Raw genomic sequence first — 27,978 nt, 5'->3', positions numbered from 1 at the left:
ATCTCCCCTCCCCCCTCTGTCACACATCTCACCCCCTCCTCCCCTCCTGTTTTCCTCTCCCTCTCCCTCTCTCTTGCTCTGCCTCTCCAGTATTTTCTCGGTCGCCGTGAAAGGCAGAACACACACACACAGGCGGCAGGTAAAGGAAGGAAATCCTCTCTTCCTCTTTTCATCCACTCAAGAGGTTTTGTGTTTTTGCATCCATTGTTTTTCTTTTCTTTCTTTCATCTCATATTGATTGCTGCTTGTGTGAGTGTGTGAGATAAAAATGCTTCAGTTGTTGGTATTCCTGTATGTTTGTGTGTGTGTGTGATTTCGCTTCATGCATTTCCTCTGGTTACTTAAAAAAAGGCCGTCATGTGTGTTTGTGTATATATGTGTGTGTGAAAAGAGACAGTAAAGCATACGTGTGGGCATTTGCATACAGTATATGTGTGAGTGTGTCAGTTTTAGGTATGTGTGTGAATGTGATTTTGCTTCATGGCTGTCAAATGTGTGTGTGTGTGTGAAAGGCATCAGGAACATTATATGTGTGTACAAGAGGATCCTGCAGTCAAGTGTGTGTGTGTGTGTGTGTGTGTGTGTGTGTGTGTGTGTGTGTGTGTGTGCGTGTGTGTGAAATGGCTGATGTATTTTAATATGGCAGGCACAGGAACGTGTGTGTATGTGTGTGTGTGTGTGTGTGTGTGTATGTGATAGAGAGAGATGCAGTTTTAGATGTTACTGTGTGTGTGTGTGATTTTGCTTCATGCATTTTCTCTGATTCTTGTGTGTTTGTTTATGTGTGTTTTGGCTGCAGAAATATTAAGTGTGTGTGTGTGATTTTGTTGCATGTATTTTATATTTTCTTGGAAAATGGCTGTCAAGTGTGTGTTTGTGTGTGTGTGTGTGTATTTATGTGTGTTTCTTTAGGTGTGTATGTTTTGGCTGCAGGAATATTATGTGTGTGTGTGTGCCTGTGTGTGTGTGTGTGTGTGTGTAATGGGATCATACAGTTATGGCCGTGTCCTTGGTATATCAAGTGTGTTAGATGGTTGATGTGTTTTAATATGGCAGGCACAGGAGTATATGTGTGTGTGTGTGTGTGTGTAATTTTTCTGCATGCAATTTCTCTGATTTCTTGGAAAATGGCTGATGTGATTGTGCAATCAATCGTGGTCTAGTCCCTGGTACATCAAGAGTGTGTGTGTTTGATGGCTGATGTCTTTCAATATGGCAGGCATGGGAATGTGTGTGTTTATAGGATTTTGTGTGTGAAACCTGAAAGGAAAGCATGTGTGTGTTTTGTGTGTGTTTGTTTATGAGTGTTTTGACAGCAGGAACATCATCTGTGTGTGATCTTGCAGTCAATAATGGTCGAGTCCATGGTATATAAAGTGTGTGTGAGATAGTTGATATCTAACATGGAAGGCACAGAAATGTGTGTATTGATGTGTGTGTGTTGGATATCTGCATCTTTGGCACTCTCTGTGATGAGTGGGTGGACGTGAAGTGTGTGTGTGTGTGAGTCAGAGTACTTGTGATAATTGCAAGTTGAAGCTATGTGTGTGTATATTATGTGTGTGTAATTGTGGATACATTATTAGCATTACATATGTGTGAGACTGCTCCACTTCCTGTGTGTGTGTGTGTGTGTGTGTGTGAGTCTGCCATACGTGCTCAGATCAGCCTTCTGTTCCCCCTCTTCCTCTTCCTTCATCCCTCCATTTCTCCTCTCTTCTCCAGCCAAACGGGGTCATTTAATTATTTATCTCTCTCTCTCTCTCTCTCTCGCTCTCTCTCTCTCTCTCTCTCTCTCTCTCTCTCCTCCTCTCTTTGTCTCTCTAGCTCTCTCGCCCTGCCTCGTTTCCACTCACTCTCCATTTCGTCCTCCATCACTCCCTCTTTCTCTCTCTCTCTCCTTCCTCCCGGCCAATTCACTCTCTCTCTCTTTGCCTTTGCATATATTTATTTTTAAATCCATCTTTCACCACTCATTCCTCTCTTTTTACTCTTCCCTATATGCATTTGTCTCTCTCACTCAATCCCCTAGCAATTTCCTATGTCTCTCTTCCTTTCTCACCACATATATTTACTAGGACTGGGTACGAAGGAAAGATTTTCCAATTAATCACGATTTTCAGTTGAATGATCTAGTACTGACTTAAAATCTCAAGATTGATCTATGCATCTTTGGCTTTTCTCAGTTAAATTGTACATGTAGGTGTTTGTTGTAAATGGCACAACTTAATTTATATAGATACTGACTTTTACGTAGATCTATAGAGTGCTGGGATGAGTGATTTCAGACGTCCAGGCTTCTAGAAGTAAACATCGCATTCATTTTCTTGATAGTCAATGTTAGGTGACTGACAGTTTGAGCACTTTAACCTTGGGTGCACGTGAAACTCTCCAGGTTGAATCATCACTGCAAAAGATGAATGACTTTGTTAGAAAATTAGTTTTTTTTTATAGAACTGTCAAAGGTACAAGCCAGTGTACATAAAAATGTGAAGAAAGAAGTGAACTATGATTCCCAAGGCATATTTCGGTACAGAAATCTTACTCATTACTTCTGAGAAATGAAGTTGAAATAATTTAAACTGATGGCCATAACATACATATATATATATATTATTGTTAAATTATCCAGGAGACTCCTGTCTTTCTGTGTACATTGAGGATATCATTCAAAGAAAACTTTGAAATGGAAATTTACAGTGGGGAAGAACAATTGGCCGCTCCCACGTTTTTGGTCTACAATTTCATAACTTTATTAGTTATTTATTAGTGAAATGTGTCTGCAATTCAGCCCATGACTTGCACTTTAAGCAATTTTATATTCCAAAGAAAACAACTGGGTTGCTAACGTGAAGATTAAAAAGAAATGTAAGTTCCCAGCGCAAATTCTGAGATGTACTTTCATGTATGCAATTTGTATTTATCTGATGTAGTTTAAACAGGTACTCCGCTGAGTTTGCAAGAGATTGGTCAAAATGGTTGAAGCAGTGGCTGAGATATCCTGACTTTTAGCCTCTATTATTGGTCAAGCTCTACACACAGGGTCCTACACTACACTTCCCATAGTTCCCAGACTTTAGAAACTGAGTAAAACTCCTCATCATGAGTAAACTGATCTTGATGTGTAAGATCGTTAGTGTGCCCCTTTAATCTAATAATAAACTGAATCGAATCGGGAGATCAGAGACCCAGCATTTCTATCAGTCTCCCATTCCATTTAGTCTTTTTCACTTTATCTACGACTCCTTTCTCTTCCCATCCATCTTCTCTCTCTCTTTGCAGATGCTTTTCTATTTCCTCTCCTCTCTCTCTTTCTTCATCTATCTGCATTTGTCTCTCTCTGCCTTCCTTCCTCTCCTTCCCTCCATCCTCCTAGCCTTTATCTTTTTTCTCCATCTTCCCATACAGAGATACTAGATATAAAGATAATATATATGTTGTCTTCCTGGTTCTCTCCTTGCGTGCCTTCATCCCTCATTCATTCTCTCCCCGGCTCGCCCACTCACGGTTTTTTTTTTCAGTGCTGGTATATTTTCTGCTGAGCACTGCAGTCTCTGGTAGGTGTGGTGTGGTGCGTTCATGGGTGTCCTCCCTCTCTGCTGCTGCTGCTGCTGTAGAGCTTACGTAACTCACAGCAACGTGTACAAACAGCACTGGGCGAGAGACGCTGACAGAGATGGAGAACGAGAGAGGAGAGAGGGATGGAGATGAGAGTTATGAGATAAACTCATTGAGGACGGATTGGACAGGAGGAACATGTGTTTATGGATATGAGACGAGTGTGTGCAGCAAATATTCAGAAACACCTTTCTGGTGTCATGCATACATGACATTCAAATAGCCAGTAGTGGAAGAAGTGTTCTGATTCTTAACTTAAGTACTTTTACCACACTTAAATGAAATACTCCACTACAAGTACAAGTCCTGCATTCAAAACCTTACTTAAGTAAAAGTATGTAAGTAATCTCAGCAACACTTACTTAAAGTATCCAAAGTAAAAGTACTCATTGTGCAGTAAAATGTTCCCTGTCAGTGTTTTCCTATTATATCTGATGTTTTTGGATTAATATTACTGCTGCATTAATGTGTATGTAGCATTTTACTGCTGTAGATGTTTAAGGTTGAGCTCATTTTACCTACTTTATATACTGTTGGGTAGTTTAATCTACAGCAAGGCATCATATTCTATAAGATCATCATTTGTAGCGTCGCTGTCGAGAACCACGTATCTCTAAAAAGTCAACTTTTCATGAGCTCAGGAAAACAGCCTGTTTTCTGCTTTGTGACGATGCGTTTTCCTGCTAATCCAAGGGGGATTTAAATAGTTTATTTAGCTTAAAGAGTGGGAGACCTTTCTCAACCCATAAAGGAACACTTCATCCTTCAAAACATTCAAAATCACCAAATTTGGAGATACATGGTTTTCATTGGACAGGAAGGGAATGAAAAAAAATCTAATCTGTAGCTGTCAGACAAATGTAGTGGAGTAATAACATAAAAAGTACAATATTTCCCTCTGAGATGTAAAGTGTGGAGTGTGGAGTAGAAGTATAAAGTTGCATAAAATGGAAATACTCAAGTAAAGTGCAAGTACCTTGAATTTGTACTTAATGTAGTTACATTCCACCGCTGCAAATATCTTAACATTAAGTGGAAATAAATAAGATCTTTATGGCTCCACAGCATGAAAGCGGCACATAATGAAGTTTTAAAATACATTAACACACACATCTGTTTTCATTGGGAATTCATACAGTACATGTACAAAAACTAGACTCTGTTACTACTATATACAACATAGTATGAAACCTTGCTGCGGCAGGCAATAAGATGGTTTTTGTACATTAAAGTAAGCAAAACCGTGACTGAAACATCACACTAATTTCAAGTGGACGTTTTCAAGCTCATGGAAGTGTCATGGAAACAGCACCTGCGTTTGGAATACGATTACATTCATGCAAGTACCTCATGTAATTATAATAGTTTAGCGACATCCCTTTTTCTAACCAATATAAAAACTTGAATTTTTACCAGACCTTTGTGAGCCTGAAGACATTTGTTTTTGGATGAACATGAACCGCCACTTTTCGGACAATATGATGAAAATCTAAACGTTTTGTAGGATATTACAGGAACTGCTGTAACAGTACACAGACAACCAAACAGCACAGTTGAGGATAACAAAGCAAAATGTGGATGTTTTGCCTCTTTACATGACGTCTCTGTTCGATTAAGATGCTAGTTTCGTAGTCTCAAATCAGCAGGATTTCTATAGATGCTGTTTGTTAGTGCTAAAGTTCTTCCTAGTTGTTATAATTACAGATAGACTCACAGATACTTTAATGTCCCTTTAATGATCTACACTCCATGACAATGACCCTAAACTACTCTGAAGTTGTTTGTTCATGAATGGAAGATGGAGGGCCTCACATTTCTCTGTGCTGTCACGATCACAATTCTGACAGCGAATTTAGAGATGTTAAAATGGAAAATACTGGAAACAAACATGAAAACATGTAGCCACAGTTTTCCACCTGTAACACCTGTCAGTCACACGAACATGGTCCTAAATTTACACATCCTTAAGATGTAACATCTTCTTAATGAAACAATACTTTTGTAATTAACCACCAACACAAACTCTATAAGAACGAAAAAACCTATTTTCCCCTGAAAAAACACATGTAGCCTAAGCAGAGGTTCAAGCAAACAATCACTGAATTTTCACATATTATTGAACAGTAGGCTATATTTTTAGCCACACAATAAACCAATACATTTTGTAAAGACATTCAAGGCTCGTCCAGCTTGTCCACTCCTTTGGTTTATGACCAAAACCCTGCAAAACTTAATGACATTCCCATCAGCCTCAGCTGTACTTTGTGTTTAGTGCTAATTAGCCAGTGTTAGCATGCTAACAAGCTAAAATAAGATGGTGACAATGGTAAATATTATCGGCTAAACATTGGCATGTTAGCATGCTGACATCAGCATCTTGCTCAAAGCACCACAGTGCCTAAGTACAGCCTCATAGCCCCGCTCATCTGGCTGTCATGTCTCTTAGTCTTGTTTGAAATATTCAGATATTTAGGTCTGGGTCGCATTAATAGACATTCATGCATGCTAACAAAAATTTAATTGGGGTAGTAATATTATATGAAACGTATTGACTGTCAAAAGGCACTTTGAGGATGTGATCAGGAACAAGGAAAAAAGAATGCAGAATTTCTGATGTAAAACTGTTGGCCGGTGTCCTGTACTGCTGCTCCACCCTCAGGAGGAACTGCTTGGAAAACTGCAGTACTCTAGGGTGGGGCTTCAAAATGACAACAGAAAAGAGAGCGACAAAAAAAATCCATAAAATGAATATAGGCCAGTAGAGAAAATCACCCACGCATCAATCCCCTTGACTCTGTGAGTGTGGAAGTTTCTGTATGGTGGCGGCGAGTCAGGGACCTCATCTGCTCTTTCTTATGCTGAGCACCAGTTATACATTTTGCTGACGCTTTTATCCCCTGCAACTTACAATGAGTGTAAGAACTGAATAAGCAAAAATCCGTAGGTCGTCAACGTTTGTAATCGACCAACAGTGATGGGAACAAGGTTCAAAGCTGCTGCGAAAATGGATGGAAATATTCCCGAGCCGCTCAGAAGGATCACGTACGATAGAGGAGTGCTGAGCAAAGGAGTCAGAGGAGGACAGTAAAAAAAGACAGGAGGAGTAATGTGCTTTTGCGGCAGGTTAAAAGCAACACTCGGGGGAATTTATGTCCCAGAGGAAGAGACGAAAGGTGACAGGGAGACTAGCAAAAGAAAGAAATGTGTAGCGTTTAATGTCTTCAGGAAGGTTTTACATAAACAGATTGTGTTTGCATTCAGACCGTGAGTCAGATAAACACCAGAGGGAAATTATAGAGGAATTAAGACAACAAAAGAACATAGATTATACAAAGAAAGAGAGACGCTGCCATTATCCTGAGTATTTCAGTAGTTTCAGATGGTCTGAATGCTGTTTTAAAATGCATAAATACGCACATATCTGTGTTGTAGGTCAAGTTAGTGTTGCGTTGGCCACAAACATCAGAAGAGAGAGACAGAAAGAAAAGAAAAAAGAGCAGGAAAAATTACATAAGGAAAAAATCTTGCACAAGACTACTACACAAGATATTTACATAAGACCGCTCAAACATAAATTCAGATGTCAAAGGAGAAATAAAAGTGACCATGGATGGTCACTTTATTTGGATAGTCCACCTACAGATAGTCTTGATAGTATTTGTAACATTTCAACAGCTTATTAGTTGAGATTCAACAATTCACAAATAAAAATGGTTGGTTAGGGTATTTTCATGAACTGTTGTTCACTGTTGTTTTCTTACCACGATCGTTCCCGAACCGTAACCACGTGTTTATTATTGTCACCATGACGACGAAGCTCCCCTAACCTTAACAAAGCAGTTATTTTAACCCAAACCATGATCTTTCCCTTAACCTAACCAAGTTGTTTTTGTGCCTAAATCTAACCAAACCTTAACCAGAGCGCCGTCACATCCTGAAACAGATTTCTGACAAATGACAGAGATAAATGATCGACAGGGGCGTCAAATCGGAATTTCTGGCTACATTTCCATGCCACTGACTGTCAAGTCCTTTACTTTTTCCACAACGTTTTCCCCTCACCCTTTGGTTTTCTTTGCCACTCACTGCTGGTGAGGAGGGTGGCATCATTTAACAAAGTGAATTACTGGCACACTTTAATGGGACTGAGCCATCATTAATGTAATTATTTACACCTGCACTTCTTGCTGATAACTTAAAATGTCTGCTGTTAGGACGCTCTAAATCACTGTACCCTCTAAAATGCAATTACCCTTTGGATTTGACTTCAAAATAAAATATCTGGCTCTCTGTAGGCAACACAGTATAGTTTCTCACTGATGAATGCACACTAAAGAGGAAAAATGAGAAAAGATGTGTCTACAGGAGTTGACACACCCTCTACTCTGAATCACTGTCTCTCTGTCAGTGTATTTGAAAGGACAGCCTGAGTACAGTGACAGATTTCTGCAGGCTAGCGGCGAGCCAGATTTAGCTCCTCGCAGATCGATAAAGTATTCATACAGTACGGAGACGAGGATGGCATAAAAGGCCTTTTTTGACATATCGTTGCAGTGCTGAGTGCCTGGAATATCAATGAGGAGAAAGAGGGAAAACACCCACAGAGGAAATTAGCATGGATGATAGTGAAATGACAATGAGGACGGAGCTCCTAATGTTTCAGAGTTTAGGTTTGTGTGCGTTAATGATGTCATGGTGATAAAGAAATTTAAAACGCATCATCAAACACAATTAATACATTTTTAATCTTGTGATGCGGAGCAGTTCAGTCTCTCACAGCGAGAAACAAAAGAGAAACGAGTCCTTTCATGTTAATAATTAGAAGTGAAACTGAGAAAGGACTGAACAGTGAAATTTGTTTGTCAAGTAGCACTTACACCTGGCAGCTCCAGGGTGTAAAGTAATATGTAGGTAAGAACTAGTTTGTGTAGTGCAACTCATTTAATTTAGGGATGCATTTAGATAAACATTTACATTACATTATAATTAAGCTATGCATGGGAACTCTGTCATCACATCTCCAAACCAGTTTAGTTTAGTTTATTTAGTTTAGCAATTAAACTGGTAAAGTCAGTGAATTTGTTACCTGGTCATAATAAGTAGGAAAATGCTAACGAGAGATTTTCCAAAGTTTCGTCTTTGACTTCAGTCCAAGCACATGGCACCTATCGTTTATGTTAGCACGTAAAATATCCACTTTTAGTGATGAAAAACTTAAAAAAAAAATTGCAGCGGACTCAGTGGACTGAGCGACTTGTGGAAAACCCCAGCTCCAGAGAGGTCTGATGCATAATGTTTTAAGAACAAAAGTGAACAGTCAACAAAAAAAACAAACAAACAGATTTTAGCAAAACCATGAAATCGCTGCTTGGTGCCATAAAATCCTGTAAATGTTGCTACTTGGTGGGTGATTTTTGATTTTAAAAAACAGAGATTGGAGCTGCGTGCACTAACCTACGAATGCTCTTGTGATCGAGCTGTTTTTCAAAGTGTCGAATGGCACCCAGAGATGCATCTTTCCTGAATTAGCGCTGCAGGATTTTCCAAGCTTTCTCTCCTGGGAGAGAAGAAGCAACAGCAGTAAACAGCAGTGGTAGAAAGAAGAACCTACAATGATTGTGAAAGCAGTACCAGGGTCAGACTGAGGGCTAAAATTTGCCCGCAAAACCTCTCTTGTTGTTTTTGTTTCCTTTATTTAACCAGGTGAAAGTGTATTTTAAAGAGAGAATATGGCAGAGAGAATATCCAGTTAAGGTGTACACACAGTACAGGTATTTAAATGTTGCTCAGTGCAACTGAAACTTACCATAACTAAAGGGTTGGAATAAACATAACTATACATAGATGTAGGGAGTATTGATCTAGAGACTAATGGCAATGCCAGGAAAGTTCATGTGTAAAAAGCATTTCATACAGAGCCCATTTCAGAGTGTTTCATAAACACAAAGCAGCTCTGAATTCTGCAGAAAAAACAAGCTGTAATAGTCTTAGACTGTCATGAAACTGAAAGGCCACTGGTTTGAGTTTGTAGCCATGGCCCTGTATCTTCTACTGACGTGCTAGCTGATCATTCAGTGCACAAACTGCAGCTAAATTCTCAGTCATAAGGAAACAGCATTTTAATAGTTTAACCAGCCATAATCCAGTTTATTTCTTGTTTAAACAGGGTGTTTGGGTTGTGACATAAAAGCAATCATTAAATCAATGATTCATTAAGGTAGATGCAACTTTTTTTTTTTAACCTATGCCGAGGTAATGCTGATCTTAACCATAACCCCCATAATGACGTCGTCCTTGATTTTACTGCATACTTCCACCCCTGGCATTGGGGTATGTATGTTAAGCCTGGCAGGAATAGCGAGCAAATTGAAAAAGGAATTTTGTTGTGACTTTGAACATGTAAAGAAGCAAAATGTGAAGCAAAATTGCTAAATTCTCAAATATTTGACAGATTTTCACAGAGTTTCATTTTATGTCACAATTACTTACATCTAATTAGCGTTGGCTAGCTAATCTGCAGTAAGCAGGTGATAATGTCGAAAGTATAATTTGGGCAGAAAAGCTAGCAAATAGCAGTTGTTGCTTTTAAAGGATAAGGCTAGCGTTAGTCAATATTTTTCTTACTGTCAAATGCCATGAAAAGACCAAAACCAACAACGAGTTAGTCCGTCTCTCAATACTTTCTGATTTCCCTCCCCTGTCTGTGGCTCTCGGCTCCAAGCCCATTGGTTCCCACTGAAGACAGAGATCTTTAAAAACGGCTCACAAATATATAGTTTTCATAGTTATAGTTTTTAAAAAGGCTAATTCATTTCCTAAAACTGTAGTTTTAAGCAAAAGTTACTCAACCAGGAGGAAATAGTGCATTTGGGGACAATTTTCAGCTGTGGTTTAATCCACATTTGGTGCTCTAGTGAGTATTTGGGGCAGCAGGATGGTGTATGTGGGATTGTGTCAACATAAAGTACAGTGTGTGTGTTCATGGTGATAAAGGAACATGCCACCCAGTGCAACAGTGCGGCTCGCTGATGTGTTTTAACAACGATGGAGCTCTATGGCACAGAGGAATAAGATATATCAGGCTGTGATACACACACAATACTTGTTAGTAGGATTAATACATTGTCGGTTTTGTTGACAATAAGAAACATATTGCAATGCAGCCTTACCAAAGTCTCGACCAATGGCAGTTTACAGTCTGGATGAAAGCAGTGGCAAACAGATGCATAATTTACTCTGTTGCTGAAGACTTGTACTGCAGCCTGCTTCCAGAAACGGCAAAGTAACTGCAGTGTGTGTGTATGTGCATGAGACAACCCAGCCCTCTGTGGTGAGCTTTGATTTTCACAGTGAATCTGCAGTGATGTTGTTTCTCATCTCTCCTGACAGGTTGTTCTCTGTGTGTGTGTGTGTGTGTGTGTATGCACGCGCCATGTAAAAATAGAGGATTTACCCACGAGATCTCTCTTTCTCCGTTATTCTTTCTCCCTCTTTTTCAATTCAATCTGAAGCTGACATAACCAATTTAACTGTCAAAAATTAATCGGATTTCCAACAGTATGCACAATACATATCACAAGGTAAAGCAATCATAACGCAGCCTCTTTTCCTCTCTGTGTCTCTCAGGATGTCGATCGTCAGTATTGTTGCCAGGGAGATCTTGGACTCCCGGGGAAACCCCACTGTCGAAGTGGACCTTCGCACAGAGAAAGGTGACCGCCGACGAGCCTGTCTGCAAATATCAGAGGAAAAAAAGTCAGCTCACATTCATCATGTCAGAAATTTGTCAAAAAGCTTTAAGAAAGCTTGGCAGCACGACAGCATCTCTGTTGTAATCGTAAATTGTTTCTGACATCAAACGACCTTCATTTGACCTCTACCCAGATCAATCAATTCTCAGTTATGGGAAGAGTCTTCTGGTAGGCTGAAGGTATACTGTATACAGTAAGCATGCTTTCATAACCCCACTGAGATGATTTTACTTCAAATACTTGACTTATTGGTGACTGGTGTAAAAACTAGATTAAAATCAGTGTACAAGTTACAGCCGAGGATGAATTGTCTGAAACTGCCATGCACAGAATGATAAATTAGCCCTGATCCAGAACCGCCGTATCACCATCCTGGAAAGACATCTTACAGAATTCAGACTTTTCAGTTGTTCAGGCGTTCATAACGTTTGTAACGGGAAGAATAATGAAGATACAAACTGACTGGGTGGGAGGCAATCTTCTTAGTGAGCGTTAAGGTGAAAAAAACTTACTTAAGGCAGGTATGAAGAAAAAAAAACATGATTCCAACTAAGAGAGGAGTCTTGCATTATAGTCATGAAAGGCTAGATAATGTACAAGTGGGCAATTGCCTCAGGGCCATGTGTCATTTGGTTTGAAGAAATTAATGTTATTGCAAATTTGTTTATACATATAATCTACCTGGCTTTTTTAGAATTGTCACATTAAAAAGCAAGCAATTAGCCATTGCAGCTAATACCTTCAAATATTACACCCTAATCTATAATTTCTGCAAAAATTATAAACAGCAGATTTGTTTTAATTTGGGTGCACCACTCCCAAATAGGGAGGGTGGGTGTTAAAGGGTTAATGTCTGAAAATCTTCTGCCCACTGAGGTTCAATTCAAACTAATAGAAAAGTCTGTAGAGTTAAAACTATGAACTGGATATTGGTTTCCTCCTCTCCTCTGTCCACTCGTTGCATTTAAAACCTTTTTTCTTTCTCTCTCTCTCTGACTTTCAGGTCTGTTCAGGGCTGCGGTGCCCAGCGGAGCATCCACAGGGATATACGAGGCTCTGGAGCTCCGAGATGGCGACAAGAGCCGCTACAAGGGCAAAGGTACGAAGACAGATCAACTGTGTTAGCATTCAAATTTACATTCTTCAAAAAGTTAAAGCTGCTTTATATGATTTCTCACCACAGGGGGGCAGAACAATCCCAAAACATTCAAATATCCTACATGCCTGATTTAGCCCTCTACTAGCTAACCTCTGTTCCATTCTGTAACTTATTGTATTTTCTCATAGTGGGTTTTCTTCTATGTGTCTTTTTGAAAAGCTAAAACATGTTATTACCATTTCATTTTTAAAAAGATATATAACCATTCTACAGCTCCCATGATGCATCCAATAACAGCTGGATATGCTGTTGACTGCTAATTAAATATTTGCTGATTTTTCTTCATTAAAATCATCAAAATATCAGTTTAGTTCAACTTTTCCTGTCCAGTACAATAGTAAACACTCATCATATATCTTAGAATATGGGCAAATATCCCGGAAACATGTTTCACGTGATAAAAGAAATCCAGGGTGAGAAAATAAATGTAGTTACAGATGCTAGTGGACCAGAGGCTAATCACAATGTTTGTTGTTTTTCTTGACTAAAATCAGTAAAATTTCAGTTTAGTTAATCGCTTACTGTCCAGTAGGTCTACAGTAGTAAATACTTGTTTATGTTTCAGCTGATGAAAGAAACCCAGTGTGAAAAGTAGCTACAAGAGATAGCTCTAGCTTATCAAGTTGTTATGGCTAGCATGTTGGCCAACACTTGCGTAGGCCTACATAGACACAGGGCAACATTATTATCCCATTAGAGTTGTGTTTGTGTCTACTTGATGAATTTAAGTCCAATATGCACTCTCCTTTTAGCTCTGGTTTGGTCTCCACCAACTTGTGAAAAAAAAAACTGTCTCCTTAGCAGCTGAATGTTCTACTTTCCCCACCAGCTAGCTTAGATGTTAACTTTGTCTGCTGTTTGGGGCTCGGCTGGTAGTGTACAGCGGGTTAAAAGGAATAGTTCGACATTTTGGGATATTGGACGCAGTCAGGATGGCTGTTTTCTTCTGCTTCCAGTCCTAAACTAAGCTAATTTCCTGCTAGCCCTAGCTTCATATTTAGCATACAGACATGATAATGCTATCAATCTTCTCATCTAAGTCTTAGCAAGAAAGCGAATAAGCGTATTTCCCAAAGAGTCAAAGGTCCAGTATGTAAGAGAAATGGATATAATATTATATATATATATATGTATATATATAAAATATAATATAAGTATGTTTTCATTAGTATATAATCACCTGAAAATAAGAATTGTTGTGTTTTCGTCACCTTAGAATAAACCGTTTTATCTATCTCCCCTTCCACAGAGGCTGCCATGTTGCACCGGCATGTTTCTACAGTAGCCCAGAACGGACAAACCAAACACTGGCTCTAGACAGGGCCTTTCACATTTTTCGCGAGTTTCACGGCCACCATAGTTTCTCCTTCACGCTTAGAAGGGGAGGGTGAGGCGAGCGGCATTTAAATGGTTGCAAACTGCAATTTCACCGCTAGATGCCACTAAATCCTACATACTGGACCTTTAACAGAGCTTGTTTGCTGAAAATGGTTGCATGAGGTTTATTATTAGAGGGTTGGTGAGAGCTACAAGGACTCAACCATGCAGTCCAGATGCAGCAGAAAAAACAAAACAATAAGCTAAAAACGTTCTTTGCAGGATCTGCACTACAAGCAACCCCTTTCAAATTAAAAAGTGTGAATGTTAATATCAAAAGGATCTCTTAATGCAAAGACAAAGAGTAGATTTATATTAATAATTTATATTAGTTAATAATATAATCTCAAACAGCAATGCACTTTTACCACAATCCCACACTGATTTTAATTTCCCTTTTCTGACTCACTTACCTTCATTTGTCCTCTCTTCAAGGTGTTTTGAAGGCAGTCGGGCATATCAACGATACCCTGGGTCCCGCCCTTTTAGCTTCTGTAAGTCACCAAAACGTTCATACAGTATATTCGTCAATAATCATATTTAAAGATACAATGTCTGGTATCTTCTGTAAATTATCAGCACGCCTGAGACTCGAAGAGGGAATTGGGTACAGAGTTGTTCTTGTTAAAGGAAAAACTTCTAGGAATTTGCTAGTTTTTTTAGGTTGTAGATACAGGTTGTGAACATTAAATCAGGGTACCACTCAAAGCTGTGGTGTTAGCAGTATTTCTGCCCTCCCAGTCAAAAAAAAGTGATTATGTAAGTTTTATTGAGAGCTGAATATAAAAAGATTCAATAAGGGACTTGAAAGGAGTTGGATTTCATAAGTGTGTTCAATACTTGAGTCAGATTCAATGAAATGGGATAGAAATTCACCCTTACTCCTAATATTTTTGGGCCTATTTGCCTTAATTGTATTTTAGTTGATGACACTCAGTTTTGGCGGTTGCTTGCCCCATTTCAGCTCCACCCAGCTTTGCCCAAATTTGGATTTTCTGGCCCCAGTAACTGACTAACATGGCAGTGAGTGATAAACCCAAACTCCAGATTTCTTTTTAGCAACCTGTGTGTGACACCAAGGATGTTGTGGTCATGTGTGTCCACAGTCTATGGTCGGCTTGAATCAGTAGCATCAGTTAGTGAGGCTGAAAATGTCCGGTTTGGAATGTGAACAAAACAACCTTGTACAGCAGGTGACACTAAGCGCAGATTCAGTCAATCGATGTGCAGATGACTATCACATCTGGATGGGCAGACAGGAAGCTGTGAGAATAAGATAAAATCTTTTCGGCTATCAGTAACGGTGGAGAAAAGTGAGTGAGTGTGTGTGTGTGTGTGTGTGTGTGGTGTAGAGATATTGTGAATGAAAGATGATGATAATGTGTCTGTGTGAGAAAAAAGGTGTGAGTGAGTGAGAGGAAAATTGAAAGAAGTGTGTGTGTAAGTGTGAGTATAGTAGTATGATTCAGATATCTGCAGCAGTGCAGTATGGGTAATGTCCTCCAGCAGCAGATGTTTTGCCAGGAAGTGAATCTTCAGTCAGGCGGGACAAAACGGCTCCGAGCTCCTGAACGTCACATCAGAGCACATCAGAGAGGAGCACATGGATCGGTCCAGTTACACTAGTGCGTGTGTGTGTGTGGTGTCATAATGATGATAATAATACTAAAAACTTTATTCATAAAGCACTTTTTCGGTCAAAAACTAGAAATCTGTCAAAACAATAGTAAACAGTAAAAAATTACAATGGAAATTTTATATTTAAACTGAAAAATGCAGTACAAGAAAAAATTGACTAGTTGAGGCTCCTTTAGGTCTGCTTTAAAAAAAAAAAAAGTTTGCTAAAGTTATTGATTTCCCAATATGCCTTTTAACTTCAGGGAACAGGGCTGAAGCTTTAGGTCTCGATTATTTGTAGAAAATCACAGAGATCACATGGTGAGAGGAAACGGAAAGAGTACCAGTCAGTCTGGTTCTATGAAGACTGTATGTAATAACTGGTTGCTACCATCAGTAGTGGCCAGGAAGAATGAAATAGACCTCAACCCACACTGCAAAGAGTAGATTTCTGTTTATATACAGTATATGTCTTAATAAGCATATGAAGACAAATAAAAACATGGCCCAGATCAGAGTGAACGTGGCATTGCCTTGCACTTAGGGGTGTTGAGATTTTTACCTTTTTATTTTGGTCTAAAAAATAGACAGAATCACTCGATCTCCTCTGGAAAAATGCAAGCAAGTGTGGCTGGGACCACGATCAAATGATAGTATAATAAAGTGACTGTACATATAATGAACTAACTAAAAAATGTGGATTTAGTGTGCAGTTACTCTTTAAAATATGTCATTTTTAATATGATTGGTAACATTCAATAATTAATGGAATAATAAAGGGTAATACTCTTTTTTTCTCCTGGAAAATTTACGTTTGTACGAAAGCAATTTCTATTAAGTGTATGGTATTTACAATTCAACAAGGAAAAGGATTCAACAAGGCAGTCAAAACCTGACCCTAATCCTAACATTAATCAACAAAACTGAACCAAAATTGATCACATAGATTTCTAGGGAAAGTTGTTAAAAAGCAAATTAAAAAACTTGTAGTTATGATATAGGTCATATTGCTCCACATGTGCAAGTACGTTTTATTACAGTGTGTTTCGGTATTTTTGTGTTCCTGCAGGGCATCAGCGTGGTGGAGCAGGAGCAGCTGGATAACATGATGATCGAGATGGACGGCACAGAAAACAAATGTGAGTCTAAAAAAGTTGGGGGGTAAGTCGGGATGACTAACACCACATCAGCAGAGTTTACCAGCCAGCAGGAAATCTCCCTGTTCCAGAAGCTCCGAGTCCACTCATGAGAAGTCAAACCGTTTGAAAAAGTGTTTTTACCAAAGGCACGTTTGTCACAGAGTGGCAACAAGAGGCATAAATACAGACGAGAACACGACAGGGCAAATAGATTGCTGTTCCAAACAGGCCTTGGCACGACCAACGCAAACTCACATCCTTAATGAATAAATGCACTGTTCATTTATTTTAATCTACAAGCATGCCAACTAATCATTTCAGGCAGCAAGGTAAACAGCAGTGAAAATAATGGTGTTGGGAGAAGTTTATTCTCTTTTCTTATTGCACAGCATTAAAGACATTTTGTTTAATTTTTTCATGTTGGTAACCCTTCTTTTCACAGTCACACAGTTAATTATGTAAAAATGGAAATAGTTACCAAATAAAATGCAGCTACAATTTTGTGGGTAAGTACATTGAAAAAGATTTACTTAATTACTCTTTAATGATAATAAATCTTTCTTGTCAGTTGACTGAAGTCCATGGTAACAGTTTTAGGAGAAAGAATTGAAATGCATCACCTATAGGAGAAAATGAGTGCCCTTTACTACGATTTAAAGAATAAGTACAAGATGTGAAGTGAATTTAAGAACTTATTAAAAGAAATAAAATTGAGCTGAAAACTGTATTGTATGGTTGTAAAACTAAAATAAATATTTTTACTTTTAATTAACCAGAATAAAAAAAAAAACTGTTCTGAACGTCTGTTGTTACAACTTAACTGCCACAACGTGTCAGTGCTATAACAAATGCAAAAACTCAACATGACACTACAGGAAATCTGAACTGCCAAACCTACGTTATAAGGAAAGTTAAATTAAACTGGAATTGAAATAAAACAAAAGAATGCATTTAAAAATACAGTTGGACCGGTTATTGACTGGAAAGCAAAGGTAAAAATAACATAATTCATTTCCTGTTTTCTGTCCTGCCAAACAGCTCAGTTTGGGGCCAACGCCATCCTTGGAGTGTCTCTAGCCATCTGTAAGGCCGGTGCAGCAGAGAAAGACGTCCCCCTGTACCGCCACATCGCTGACCTGGCCGGAAACACGGAGCTGGTGCTGCCGGTTCCTGTAAGACACAAACTCACTGCACAACATGTACCACTACAGCTTCTACACACAGTGCTGTGAAAAAATGTTTACACTGAATACACTGAATATTGGACAATTTCCTGCGCAACTAAATGATTTCAAAAACAGTCAAATTCCTGTTACAGCAAGGTAACAAGGTATGTTTATGAAGTTATACAATTTACATAGGATGTGTAAACATTTGTCAGATTCACAATTAGCAGCTGTTCAAACACCTGCACACTGACTGCAATCCACACATTTTGTTTTAATAAAAATTTTAAATGCATTACACTCTTTTCTCACTTACAAATATTTGATTATTTCATGTTTGCACTGTAACATAATCTGCTTATAGGATGGTTTGTGATGAACCCCAAATTTACACTTTGCATGTGAGCAGGTGTTTCCTGATGATTTCTTCTTCTGTCCTCTCATTTCCTCTCCCTTCTTCTCCTTGTTTTCTCTCCTCGTTCCCTCCTCTCCTTACTTCCTCTCCTCTTCAGGCCTTTAATGTGATAAATGGAGGTTCCCATGCAGGTAACAAACTGGCCATGCAGGAGTTCATGGTTCTTCCTGTTGGAGCTGAATCTTTCAAGTAAGAATTCATCTCCAAAACAATAACATGAAGTATTTATCTTTTTCCTTTTGTTTCTTCTCATTCAACATCCAAGATGAGGCTGTAAACGTCTGGGAAACTGTGATCCTTTTGACAAACAATACTTTTGGAACATTTTGTTTTCAGTCAACTGTACTGCAACACTGTACTAAGACAATTTTAGTATTGGTTTAGGAGTTTGGCATTGATTAGTGGATGAACAGAATTGCTTGATTGCCTGATTAAAACCATTTTCTTTCTGCATTTTTTCTTTATTTCCTATCTCCCATTCTTTTTTATCCCTAATCATTTATTTCTCTTTGATTCTTTTCCTCCTGCTGATGTTGGTCCCTACTCCCTTGTCTTTTCACTCTCTGACGGTCTCTTCCCTCCTTCCCTCTGTCTCTCAGGGAAGCGTTGAGGATAGGATCGGAGCTGTACCACACACTGAAGGGGGTGATCCAGGAGAAATACGGCCAGGATGCCACCAATGTGGGAGACGAGGGAGGATTTGCTCCCAACATCCTGGAGAACAGTGAGGGTGAGAAGGAGGATCCTCTGTCGCTGTTAAATATCACCAGTGATGTTCTGTGTTTACACAATTTGTTGTGTGATGAGGTTTAGTTTACATTTCAGTTGAACCTCTTTCACCTCATCAACCTGCCTCGTCTTCTTCAGGTCCGTCATTTCGCAAAATGCCTTTTGACAAAACCCAGACAACAGGTCACTGAACATGCTGGGCAGTATGTTTAGAAAATTAGTAGGCTACTAAAACTAAATGTTTACTTTGCATAAATGTACATCTCCATTGGTTTGCATTATGAAATCAGTCATTGCAAAGACTTCAAGACTGAAATATAGTTTTAGTCATCAAAAAAGTTCTTGTCTTGGAAACATTGTCCTTTGCTACTGTAGCTTTGATTGATGTTCAATTGTAGTAACTTTATAATAAAACTAATAAAATTATGTTAAAATTAAGTTAAAATATAAATATAAATTATTTTTTCCCCAGTAAACATGTAGAGGAGGTTGCATCAGTTTTCCAGCCCTCGGTAGTGTCTGCAGATCCACCGCTCAGGCTGTGTACAGCCCAAACAAGCTCCTACAATTACAGGGTTAAGTACCCTGTTTGTAGCCTGAGAGGCACAGCCCAGGGCAAAAAGTAAATCAGTGCATCGTTATTTCCATCTTCTATTTACTCACCTTACATTTCTTTATGTCTCCATCTCTTCTCCCTCCTCTCTACCTCTTCTCCATCCCTCTGTCTCTAACTCCTCAGCTCTGGACCTGCTGCAGACGGCCATAGAGAAGGCCGGCTTCACGGACAAGGTGGTGGTCGGGATGGACGTGGCCGCCTCAGAGTTTTACCGCGAGGGGAAATACGACCTGGACTTCAAATCCCCACCAGATTCAGAGAGACACATCTCTGCAGAGGAACTGGCTGACATCTACCAGGGCTTTGTCAACAACTATCCAGGTGGACTAGATTTGTTGTTTGTTGATCTCCAGAGACAAAATATTCTTCATTAACTTTACCTGTCCTCCCTCCTTCCCAGTGGTGTCCATCGAGGACCCGTTTGACCAGGACGACTGGGAGGCCTGGTCCCGTCTTACGGCCCAGGTGGGGATCCAGGTTGTGGGGGACGACCTGACGGTGACCAACCCTAAGAGGATAGAGAAAGCTGCTGAGGAGCGAGCCTGCAACTGCCTGCTGCTCAAAGTCAACCAGATCGGCTCCGTCACTGAGGCCATACAGGCGTACGTCTGCTTTATTTAGACGTTAAGATGTTTAGATGCACGCAGGACGCTTACAACTTGAGAGTGGGCAACTGACATCAAGTCTCAGATTGCAGAGCAGTTAAAACCAAGACATTGGAAAAGATTCAGGATTGATTCACAAAAATCCTTGATCAGAATTTTAAATACTGTAGTGGTTTATTAAACTTTTATTGAAGATGGACAGTACAAATGAGTAGCTACAATGTAAAGGGGTAAATTCACCCAAATTACAAAAATAAAAATTCTCCTTTACCTCTAGTGGTACTAGAGGTAGGTAGCTAGGTTTCTGCCTACAGCCCAATACAATGGAGGTGAAGGGAATTTTGTTTGTGGTCCTCACAGAATTGAAAAATTACATTAAAAAATGTAGCAGTAACGTGTCTGTCCAGAACACTTTCAGCAGTTTTCATAGAGACAGTAGAAAGTAGTTCCAAGCTAAAGTTTTTGTGCATGAACACATCTTACTCCCATCTGAAATATTTCACTCCGTGTCACTTTCAGGCTTCTGAGTGACGATACACAAGTGTGTTAAATATTCACAAGGTACATGTCTCTGTCGGTGGATTTTATAGTGTACTTAAATTATGAATATTTAACTAACAGCTGCCTGGATACAAAGAAATTAATGAAAGCTGATGGAAATTTTTACATGGCTTAAATGGCTTAAAACATGCAAAAAACCCCCCACTTCTATTGACTTTTAAAGTGAAACAAATCAACTTTTTTAAGAAGAAAAAACACATTCTTCTTACAAATTGCAAAACTGAATTCATAAGCAATTGAACGCACCTTTGTTCAATTCAGTCCACTCAGGAGTTTTGCTGCTACAGCCTTGATTGTTCTGGTATGACCAGTAGCTTATGGTGGCTAATGTCAGCTAATGTTAGCAAACTTCATATACATATTATTGTGCAACTGATGAGTCATTTTTCTGAGTTGTGACTCTTTTTATTTTGTTGGATAAATATTTCAGTAGTTTAATCTCAAAAGTAAAACAAAAAGTGAACACTGTACCTCAACAGGAGACATGCTTGTTGTTTCCTGCACATGGTCCTTCCACTTGCTTTCACTCAGGTCGCCTAATGATGATGTCTTTAAAGCAACTGTAATTACTATAGTACTTAAAAACTAAGTCTCCATCCAAATTTAACACAAATTTTAAACGAATTACTAGAAAATCCACAAAAGAAAATGCTAATTAATGCACATTTCCATCCACTACTGCTATGAGATAATTTAGGAGTTGGTTCATTGACATAAACAGTTGAAGGTGCTAACTTTCCAGTCAGGTGCCATTAAACCATTGCAGAAGAAGAGGAGACAACGAGATGATGTAATTAAAAGAGAGCCTGTCAAACCTCGATGTGGATAATGTGATGGAAATATAACATTTATGTTTGTTTCATGTATTAATCTGAGGAAGTTTACAGTCTCCTCGTCGCTCCACACAGATCTGATTTTTTCATCTGCCATTGTTTCTTCAGCAGAGCAGAAGCTTCAGGTCACATGCTTCATGTACGTCATGATTTATTCTGTTTCCATTGCATTTTGTCAGGACATTTTATGCACAAAATTGAAAATGTGCATAAAAACAGGTGGATGGAAACTCACTTAGTGGCTGCTGTTCAGTATAAGTTACATCGTCTTGCTTTCAGTTGTTTTTGAGTAGGCTGACATAAAGCTACTTAATGTAGAAACAGGTCAAATACATTATTAAAATGATGAATCTGCCGTATTAGGAGGCCTACAGGCGTTACAGATCTACAAACACAACTCTTCACTGTCAGCCTTCACGTTGTGAACACATGCTACACACACTGTTACTCTTTTCTCAGAAGGAAAGATAAACTAATATGGCTGCCTCGGGCAGGCTAGTGAACTTGCACTGCCCAAAGAAGGTCATCCATCTTGGCTGAGACAACAGTGAGGCCTATAGGGAGATACAGAGAGACCCAGCTGCCCCGCTATCAGTCACACGGGTGGAAACCCCCCCCCCACACACACACTCAAGCAGTCAGCATGTTGTCAGTCACATCACCCGTTACCTGTCAGCCATGTTGACCTTGTGCTGGAGATGAAGAGCAGCAAACAGACCTTTACAGAAGATAAATGAAGGACAGGAAGTGACAGGAGGATTGTAGTATGAAGATTAGCTGTCAATCAAATGTAGTGATGCAGCTGACTGGGACTGTTCTGTGCATGTATCTTATATTTGTTGATATCTTTGTGGAGATAGTGTGAACTCCAGTCTTGAATGTGTGTGTCATCAATCTCAGACTTAACAAAACGTCACTCAGGGTTATGAGGCTCTCAGTCGTGACAGTGTAGCAGGATTATTGCAGGAGGGGAGGAAGAAGGATGAAATGAAGGTGATATATTGTGTCCGTCACATGAAAAGCTTCCTGCGTTGTTAATCTAATATATTCTTCTAATATGCCTAAAAAATGTTTAGGCATCTATGTGGACGCTGCTTTATCTTGGAGTGCACATATACTGTAGATCATATCTGTAGCAAAGTACAACAACTTATTTACTTTTTTAGGAGACTGAGGTCATTTGGAGCAAACAAACAGATGTGGTTATTATTTATTTTTCCAATCTTTAATACAGTATGGAATCGGTGCATGGTGCAGTTGGCTCTCTGTTCAGTTTAGAGCTCAACTGCTACGTATCTGCCCAAAGATCGTGGGTCAAATGCTTGAGTGAAGTTTTCAAACTGCATATATTAAAAGAACGTTGTCTCTGGCTGGTAATATTACATCGGGCCCCCTTTATTTGAATATCAGCTTTTCCCATCAAACAGGAGATTTAGAGTCCCACAAGCTCGACTGAACAGACTGTATTGTTCCTCGGTCTGTCAAACTGTTAAATCAGAGTTTGGGTTCTCAGTAGGCCTCAGTGTTCCTGTGTAGACGAAGCTCTGAATGTAAAAGTGAGTGATTAAAGTGATTGCACTGTAGCTACTTGTTGGTAAAGTATGATGTAATAAATGTTTGTAGTATTTATTTTGTTGTTTGATCAAATGTTGCGTTTTTCTTGTGTATGTGAAACAGTGTACACCTCGAGACGCAAATCAAAATTCAGGAAAATATTCTGATAAAGTGAAATGAAATCAAAATCAAAAGCAAGGAAATGCTTTTAGGCTTACAGTCACATGTTCATTGTGTTGATTACTGTTTGAAATGTTTTCTGTCTTTGCAGCTTCATCAGGAGGTCGTATTTGTTCTACGTGTGTTTTGTGAAAGTGTCTTTTCTCTCTGTGTCTGTCTCTCAGGTGTAAACTGGCTCAGGCGAATGGTTGGGGTGTGATGGTCAGCCATCGTTCAGGAGAGACAGAGGACACCTTTATCGCCGACCTGGTGGTGGGACTCTGCACTGGACAGGTACACACACACACACACACACACACACACACACGCACCATCAGACACACACACACACACACACACCATCAGACACATGCCCAACGAACACTGATGTAACACACACACACACAAACACACACACACACACACACACCATCAGACACATGCCCAACGAACACTGATGTAGCACACACACACACACACACACACACACACACACACACACACACACACACACCATCAGACACATGCCCAACGAACACTGATGTAACACACACACACACACACACACACACACACACACACACACACACACATCAGACACATGCCCAACGAACACTGACTGATGTACACACACACACACACACACACACACACACACACACACACACACACACACACCATCAGACACATGCCCAACGAACACTGATGTAACACACACACACACACACACACACACACACACACACACACACACACACTCTTTGTTTGTTACCTGGAGGCTTACCCGTACCCTAACTGTAACCACAACATGCTACAAGCTTCAGACCAACATAAAAGAAAATGCCGTTCACCACTTAGTGACGTTTTCATTATCATCTTTTCGGAGACAAAGTGTCTTTTGGGTTATAATTTTCGCTCTCTCTCTGTTGCAGATTAAGACTGGCGCCCCCTGCAGATCTGAGAGGCTGGCCAAGTACAACCAACTCATGAGGTCAGTGTGCCACAGACTCAGTCTCTCTCACAAACAACAGTTATCAATTCAGTTCAGTTGAATTCCTCAGTTCAATGAAGCCTTATTGGGATGACGTTTTGATCAAAATACATGTTTAACAAAGGTATTTGTAAACAGAGTAAATAATACATGCAACGGATGCATCAAAAAATTGTGAACTATGAGTATAGTATATATAGTACCTGGCTGCATCTGTCTTGTGCATCCATACACATTTTCCCAAAATTAAGCCTGACATATTTGGTATCTTTGAAAACATTTGGGATCCCGACTTGAATTTAAAATGAAACTCTGTGGGTTTGAACAGTGTTTGGCTTCACATCATCAGTTTGTAATGAGTGACCCACCGGCAGGTCAGCTAGGTTTAAGGGGTTAAATAAAGAGAGAAACACTCAGAATCAGAACATTTTGTGTATTACAGTATATAGAAATAAAGAAGAATAAAAAATGTCCCCCTGACCAACAGTTATACTGTATGCTCTAGTTTGAATAAGCTCCTCTCTTGGAAGAGAGGGAAAGACTGGAACTTTTGGAGGAAAACTGAATTCCTTTTTTAAATATTTGGGGCACTTCGCTGAGAAAACATCTCTGTCTCCTCTTTTTGACGCTCCTCTTCCGCTTTTCATGCATTTCAATCTGATTGAATTTAGATGTGCAAAGCTGCAAAGCACTCCAGTGTCCAGTTGGTTTAAGAGAGGGGGTGGGACTGACCTCTCATTCAGGAAATATAGATTCTTTATATTCTTGTTTACATAATTGCATGAGAAGGAGGGATGCTGCCTGTTTTTTTACCACACTACACGAACAAATTTCACCTGTGTCAAGCAGGTACTTATTCTCTTGCAAAGTCTGCCACATGAATTGTTTCAAGCGCGCTTGAATAAGTTCTTTTTTAGAGAGTAAAATTGGGCAGAATTTAATCTCAAATGATTTTAATATGCGCATTCTGTAATAAAATTGACTCACACAGAATAGTTTGTCTCTCTAATAACTGTTCATGAGTAGTTTCACTGTTTTCAACACATTTCAGTAGCCAGTTGGTGATCATTATTATCTTACTTCATCTTTACATTTTCATTATATTATCCTTATCGCTGGCTGGCTGATTTTTCCCCCTCATAACTTTATTTAAAAAGTCCAGGTTTCAAACTCATTAAAACCTGTTAAACCTGTAAAAAAATACTGCATCATTTATTTTAAAAGTAGGCTACAATCAGCACCCACTTTATTCAATATTTAATTCTACCTTTTTTTGGTTCTATATGTTCTCTGAATCTTCATTTGGCTCCAAATCTTGCAGCTCAGCTATAGCTGGCCTCCTCAGGTGCCCACTCTGTAGTGCTTAGCAACACAGAGCTAATTGACGTGGCAGGCGACAGCAGCGCCGGTGTCACCCCATGTGTCCGAGCCAGTGAGCAGCAGGAGCAGGGGGAGGAGGGGGAGGAGGGGAGATCGGCTCAGTGTTGTAATCCCATCGGACTGCTGAGGAGGAGACGCAGGAGAGGTGGAGGGTGGGGAGACTTACAGGAGCATTAACCAGCGAAAAACGCTAATCAGTGCAGTGAAGCATGTGCACACACACACACCTGCACAGACACACCAGAGAGAAATGAATTATTTATACTGTAGCAAGTTGTCATACAGTGGCAGCCATGGAGACATGTTTTACATGAATACATGAGTATTCCAGCAATTTAGTATTTGCATTTCCATAAATTTGAGGCACAAGTCAAAATCAAAGCAGGAGAGGCCGAGATATCCTGACTTTTAGTTCCTCGGAAGCAACAAGCTCCAAAAACACTGAATCCTGCATTTTCCTTAATGTAACTCAGTGGTGTCTTTTTATTAGAACCATCTGTGCCTGGTGAAATCATGTCACAATGAAAACCAATTATATTAAATTATTAAAAACAAAAGGCTAAATAATTGGCATTTTTACATTTAATTGTGATACTGTAGTGTGCACAGTAAGTGCATACATAAAAAGCAAATAATAATGTGTGTTGTATGTTTCTTTATTTCTGTGTTTGATTTGTTTTCAATTAGGCATTACAAATCTTCCATAACATACACTGTCCTGCTGCCACAAATACCACGTGTGTATTAATCCGCCGTTGAAAATAGTCCTCAACAACAGTCCACCACTATTTCCTCCTTTTGTTCTTGTTGCTAAAAACTAGAGGCACCAGCTGTTTTAGGAAACAGCCTTTGAGCCTTTTTAAATATTTGTGAGGTGTTTTTAAAGATTTATGTCTTCAGCAGGAACCAATGGGCTCAGAGCTGAGAGCCACAGACAGAAAAGGGGAGGTCAGCGTGTTGAGAGATGGACGATCACATTGTTGATTTTGATCTTTTCATGGGATTTGTTGACAATAACAAAATATAGAACAACACCAGCCTCATCCTTTAAGTCCAAAAATATTTTTTTAGCAGTACTGCTGGAAGGAGAGCTCACTGTTGCTCAGGAGACGGTTTGGTTTTGGAGCAGAGAGCTGAGGACGATTACCTTTTCTCTGTTACAGACAAAAATTTTGATGTAGGACAGACAGGTTTTTATATATAAATGTTTTTTTTTTTTTACAGATTTAAATATTTTCTCTTTACTCTCTTCTTCTCTTCTCTGCAGGATTGAGGAGGAGTTGGGAGACCAGGCTCGCTTTGCAGGCCATAACTTCAGGAACCCCAGCGCCCTGTGAAACTGACAGACGAATGACTCACACACACACACACACACACACACACACACACACATACATACACTGACAGACATGACAAACATGGAACAAGCCATGTACAATGAAAGATCACACAGATTTCTGAAAAAACACAAGAGCAAAAGAGCCAAGCAAAAATAAATAAATAAATGAATAAATTATGCACTGGACTTTTAGTGCTGTATGCACACACACACTTACACACACATAAAGTACGCAGATGCAACACGCGCTCACGCACATGCAGGGGAATACCATAAAAATATTAAATCTATAAGCCAGACATGCACTGTTACTGTAGTTTCAAAGGAATAGTTCATGTACAGCCAGAGGACAGACCTGCAAAAATAAAGATTATTGTTGTAAAAACAGAGAGAGATAAATAAATAGAGATATAATCGAATAATGTAGACTGAAGCACGCAACTGAAAGACATGAAAAAAAGAAAACCTTCAACGCCAAAAGAGGACGATGCATTCGCAGAAAGAAACTCAAAACAGCTGTTTCAGGGACTGAGTGAAAAAACAACACAACTACACAAACACCTGAACACTTACACACTCAGTTGTGTCACACTCTCACCTGGACACTGAAGTACCTGCACTACACCCACTTCTGTCCTCCTCCCTCCCTCTTTTTGTCCCCTTTTTCTTCTTGTCATGTCTGTTTCTCAGTTTCAAACCCTCTTTTTCTTCCCACCCTGATGTGATTCTGATTATTTGTCCTTTTTGCTTGAATTCTTGCCTTTGTCCTAAAGAAAACGAAAGAAATCGAAATCCTGAATCCCTTCGTTCCTTCTGTTCTTCCTGAATGTTCATAGAATAGCTGTGTTGAAAAAGAAGAAAGTAAATAAAAAAAAAACACAGAACGCTTGTCATTGAAAATAATGTGAAAATATGTGAAATAAAAAGATGTATTTACAATTTCAATCACAGTTAAAAGGTTTTTGTCTT

At 39.3% G+C, this 27,978-nt stretch overlaps 1 protein-coding gene across 2 annotated transcripts; it reads left to right on the top strand.

The window, feature by feature from the left end:
* On the top strand, positions 1–27,959 carry eno2 (enolase 2). 2 transcript variants are annotated; one of them, XM_044172297.1, is made up of 13 exons: positions 1–139; positions 11,245–11,330; positions 12,373–12,468; positions 14,341–14,399; positions 16,592–16,661; positions 17,700–17,833; positions 18,340–18,431; positions 18,842–18,972; positions 19,711–19,908; positions 19,988–20,189; positions 23,485–23,593; positions 24,232–24,290; positions 26,938–27,959. In XM_044172297.1, the coding sequence occupies exons 2-13, from the start codon at positions 11,246–11,248 to the stop codon at positions 27,005–27,007; spliced, it is 1,305 nt and encodes a 434-aa protein (XP_044028232.1). In that variant the 5' UTR covers positions 1–139; position 11,245; the 3' UTR covers positions 27,008–27,959. The 2 variants fall into 2 exon arrangements, with proteins under 2 accessions (XP_044028232.1, XP_044028233.1); XM_044172298.1 differs by lacking the exon at positions 1–139 and adding an exon at positions 162–184.
* Positions 27,960–27,978: the final 19 nt, after the last annotated feature.

The sequence above is a fragment of the Siniperca chuatsi genome, linkage group LG17 (genome assembly GCF_020085105.1).
Source record: "Siniperca chuatsi isolate FFG_IHB_CAS linkage group LG17, ASM2008510v1, whole genome shotgun sequence".
Taxonomy (NCBI): domain Eukaryota; kingdom Metazoa; phylum Chordata; class Actinopteri; order Centrarchiformes; family Sinipercidae; genus Siniperca; species Siniperca chuatsi.
This window is presented reverse-complemented; position numbering and strand designations above follow the sequence as displayed.